The sequence below is a fragment of the Medicago sativa genome, chromosome 6 (assembly GCF_051527215.1).
Source record: "Medicago sativa cultivar Bolivia chromosome 6, Bolivia_mono, whole genome shotgun sequence".
In the NCBI taxonomy this organism is placed as follows: Eukaryota; Viridiplantae; Streptophyta; class Magnoliopsida; order Fabales; family Fabaceae; genus Medicago; species Medicago sativa.
In genome coordinates this window covers 292,885-297,685 of record NC_140754.1, presented here as the reverse complement: position 1 = coordinate 297,685, position 4,801 = coordinate 292,885, and the positions used below count along the sequence as shown (strand labels likewise).

The 4,801-nt window shown below is 31.9% G+C and overlaps 1 protein-coding gene across 1 annotated transcript; it reads left to right on the top strand.

The window, feature by feature from the left end:
• Positions 1-3,248: 3,248 nt before the first annotated feature.
• On the top strand, positions 3,249-3,731 carry LOC146911809 (S-protein homolog 5-like). Its single transcript, XM_085717875.1, has one exon. The coding sequence runs from the start codon at positions 3,249-3,251 to the stop codon at positions 3,729-3,731; it is 483 nt and encodes a 160-aa protein (XP_085574001.1).
• The last annotated feature ends 1,070 nt before the right edge of the window (positions 3,732-4,801 follow it).

Sequence of the window (4,801 nt, the reverse complement as noted above, 5' to 3'; positions counted from 1 at the left end):
GTTTTGAAATCGGGGAAAACCCATACCCATACCCAAACCCAGTCAAAACGGGGAAAACCCGTCAAATTGGGTTTGGTTCGGGTGGGTAACCGCGGGTATGGGTTTTGTTGTCATGCCTACCGACGGGTACGGGTATACTCACCCCATCCTCGCATAGGATAATTTTTTTAATAAAAATAAAAATATTTTTCAGTCTCGATCGCAATGTTGTAATGCATTATCCATGATAGAGATGATGGCGATCGATGACTATGGTGATGGAGAAGAGAGAGGTCGAGAGTGTGAGATACATAAGGAGCAAAAAGAGAAATATGATAACTGATTGTGATCTGAAAGAGTGAGACTCTGACTATGTGAGTGAAATAACTTAGGGTTTCGATTTCTATTTATATAAAAGGGGTAATAATTTGATTTTCTACATTCGGGTCGGGTTTGGGTATGGGTTCGGGGTGGGTACTTATATCCCCGTTACCCGTCCCGTACCTGTGTTTTGAAATCGGGGAAAACCCACACCCATTCCCATACCCAGTCAAGACGGGGAATACTTGTCAAAATTGGTTTGGTTCGGGCAAGTATGGGTTTTGTTGTCATGCCTAGATAGATCATACTAATGTAATTTCTTTATTTAGTTATGATTTAAGTCTTATATAATTTTCAATTGTTCTGAAGGCTATAATGCTTTTAGACCTTTGGCCTGACAACCTTATACATTTACGTGTCCCTCTAGGTTAAGGTATAAGAATGTCGACCTTGCTTCAATCCGAACAGAAATAAATTGAACGTTGCTTAATCATCGTCTTGGCACAATTACATCTGTCAATGCATCTGAATCTTGCATATATAACCTAGTTAATTCATTAGATTATTATTGTTAAATCGTATGATTTTGTCCTATTTGAGTGTTTAAACATGATTTCTTTTTTATGAAGGGTTTTCGATAGAATCACTTCATTGTACTTATAATATCATTTATCTTTTATTCAGTTAGATAGTTGGATATGATCTTGCGTTTGATCCATATAAAGAATCTTTGCATCCAGATGATTACATCAACATCTTCTTTTATACTCCCTCCGTTTCAAAATGAGTGTCGCTTTAGCCAAAAAAAATTGTTTCAAAATGAATGTCGCTTTACATTTCCAATACAACTTTAATTTTTTTCTTCCAACTTTACCCTCTTCAACTTTTCTCTCACACAATTTTCAATGCAACTTTAAGTTTATCTTTTTCTTATAAAGTAAGGGCAGTTTAGTAAAAGTGTTATGTCTAATGATTATTTCATTTCATTCCTTACTCCGTGTGCAATTGGCTAAAGCGACACTCATTTTGAAACGGAGGGAGTACTACATTTGTCCCACCCTTTTGTGAATTTTTTTGTCCCTTTTTATAGGACGCATTCACTATTTTCAACTACATTAATTATTTATTTACCTACATACCCTTATTTCTTATACATCTTTTTATTCAATCAACAATAAATAACATGTTGAAAACATAAGCTAACTCTCTCTCTTAAAAAGATAAAATTGTAATAGCAATTGTGATTGAATGTGAGAAAAACACAAGGAGAGAGGGAGGGTTGAATTGTTGTGGCTTTTTGTAGTTTCTTTTTCTTGGTGTTAAAGCCCAGGTCATAATATGAGGTATATAGATTCTGACTTAGAGTCTGAATGCAACAGATAGGTACATAACGCAAAGATAAAAAGACATAGAGAGAGAGAGAGAGAGAGAGAGAGAGAGAGAGAGAGATGAAGAGAGAGTAGACACAAAACCATTTTATATTGATTTCTCCCACAACACAAGAGTAGTCCAGTTCCCTTGCACTTTCAAGGGATATCACTATAATCACACATGATTACAAATTGCTCAAGGACCTTTCCATGAGACTTCCTTGCTCAAGGACAACTCCAAGAAACTTTCCTTTGCTCAATCACAACTGATTGAGACTTCCTAAATTCTCAAGGTTTCACAAAGAAACTTATTTGCTCAAGCACACAGGCGAGAGACATTCTAAATGTTTACAACAGTAAACAAATGTGAGGGGTCATCCATGTTTGTCATTAGCTTCTGAGTGATGACCTTCACAGAATCTGTTGAGGTAACTCCCCAGCTTATGTGAGGCATCCTTCTTCTAAGGACATTGACTTCTGGTTGACCTTTCTTCTGATCTTCTACCATGGTCTTCTAAACTTATATTGGTCCTTCTGATGCTCTTCATATGTTCATCCTGCAATGATAGATTTATTCTTTGATTCTGCACACTTGAACATATGTTAGTATTCCAATTGTTTTTAAATACTTTGTTATCATCAAAATTCTAGAGGAATTGTATGAACGACTCTTGTTCCAACAGTTATTACAAACAACTTTAATACAAATATCAACTTTCTTAATTCTCATGGTTTTGTCAAACTGGTCTTATGTTTAGGAATGGAGATAGTAACTACTTATAATAAATAATTAAACATATTAATGGTAAAAGTTGTTAATTGAAACATACTCCCTCCGGTCACTTTATAAGCAAAAAGTAACTTTTTAGGTACATTGAATAATTAAATGTACCTAACCTATAAATGTGACCGCATACATTAAGTATTCAATGTATATAAAAAAGGAGTTAAGATCCTCTCCATTTCATCCATTTGAAGAGATATAAACACACAAAAATCTCGGAAAACTAAAAAGTAATTAATGATGGTGGGACCCACTATCTATTTTATGTGTCTATCTCTCTCCAAATTGCATACTTCATTTATTATACAAAATGGAGAGGATCTTTACCCATAAAAAAGTGTTTTTTGCTTATAAATGTGACCAGAGGGAGTATGTTAAAATCAAATTGTGACACTTATTTAAGACGGATGAGATATTAAAAACATTTAATACTTGCAATAAATGGAAAATAAAATAAAATAAGAAATATTTAATATTTTGTTGACTAGACAACGTCAAAATACCGCCATCCTTTAATTAAATAGTACATTGGATTATGTTTCTGGTTCATTGAATTAAATGCAACATTGATGGTGCATTTAAATGTCTCTTTGGTGTTTTTACACGTGGAGACAAATTTATGTCATCTTGAACTTTTATTGATGTCAATGTATCACATAAAATTAAAACAATATCACTTCTAGTTTTGATTTATAAAAAAAAGAAAAAAAGAATAGTCAAAATAATCAATACTTGTAATTTCATGGGAAAAAAAGCCCTTCATCAGGTTCAACAATATATATATAACTAGAAACATGTCATATGTTTCAATATCAGTGCATCGATTAATCGATTGTGCAAGTAGGATGGTTTCAGTCTCCAAACTTGTGTTACCAATTCTCATGTTACTAACAATTTTTGTTGCTTTTCAGTTTAAGGGTGGTAAAAGTGGTTTATTTCATGAAAAAGTACACATGCATATTTCCAACAACTTAACCAATGGTGTTAAGCTCACTGTCCACTGTAAGGACAAAAATCATGATATTGGAGTTCAAATACTAAATGTTGGAGAATCTTACAACTTCGTTTTTAGGCCTAATAGCGTGCAGCCAAATACCTTATACTTTTGTGGATTTAGATTTAATACTGAATTTCACTACTTTGACGTTTATGATCAAGAACGAGATGATAAGTTTGTGGGAAAAGAATGTCAGTGGGATGTACATGAATCAGGGCCATGTAGGCATAATGTTTTGGATAAGCCATACTCAATAGAATGCTTCACATGGGGTCCTTAATGTTTTTATGGAAGGGAGGGATCTCAGAGAAGAGAATAATACTTTTAATGTGTATTCCTCCTTGAAATTATATAAGATGAAGAATAAAAATAATATATCAGATGATTTTCTATAGTTAATAATCATGTTTACCATTACAAAGTGTGAGTACGATCTTCCATTCTTCTCAAACTTTATTTCTAATTTTTTATATATATAAAAAAGGGTTAATTATGTTTTTGGTCCCTACAAAATGGTGACCTTGTAAGTTTAGTCCTTACTTAATTTTAATAGCATTTTTAATCCCTACAAAAAATTTATGCACTCAATATTAGTCCTTACTCAATCCAAATTTGTTTAATTTATGCTTAAACTCTTAAGTTTTTCAACAATTTTTTACAGGCGTGTTAAGAACGTTATTAAAAGGTTCTTAAACTTATGCACTCAATATCGCAAAAATTTGATTTCTACGTCCATATTTTTGTTACTTATATCTTAAACTTTTTTCGTTTTAAAAAATTCATATTTAATTTATTTCATGTTAAAAAAATTATAAATTTTAGTAAATGAACCGTTCATAGTGTTCTAAACTTGTATAAAAAGAATCGTTAAAAAATTTAAGAGTTTAAGGATAATTAAACAAAATTTATTTTAGCAGGGACTAAAATTATAAGTAAATTTTTTTTTGTAGGGATCAAAAATGCTATTAAAATTAAGTAAGGACTAAACTTATAAGGTTGCAATTTTGTAGGGACCAAAAACATAATTAACCCTATAAAAAAACAATCCATTTTATACACTTTGATTTTTAGTTTTTGTTAAAATCATAAGCATGTCAGGTGATAGGTTGAACTATTCAGTTGTCTGTTGAGAGGTTCTTCTCTCTACAAGTGTGTGTATCCATTTGGTCATATACTCTTAATTGTAACGCAAAGGATGAAAGGGAACATTATAATTTAGGATGGAGGGAACATTAAAAATAAGAGTATAAGAAACATGATAAGTGTCATTTTAGAAAATTGTTGTATGAGAAAGAGAAATTAAGAAGAAGGAAGATTGTTGTATGAGAAAGAGAAATTATAAGTCATTTT

Excerpts from the sequence above, each read along its gene's own strand:
- LOC146911809 (XM_085717875.1), top strand. The coding sequence starts at position 3,249 with ATGTCATATGTTTCAATATCAGTGCATCGATTAATCGATTGTGCAAGT.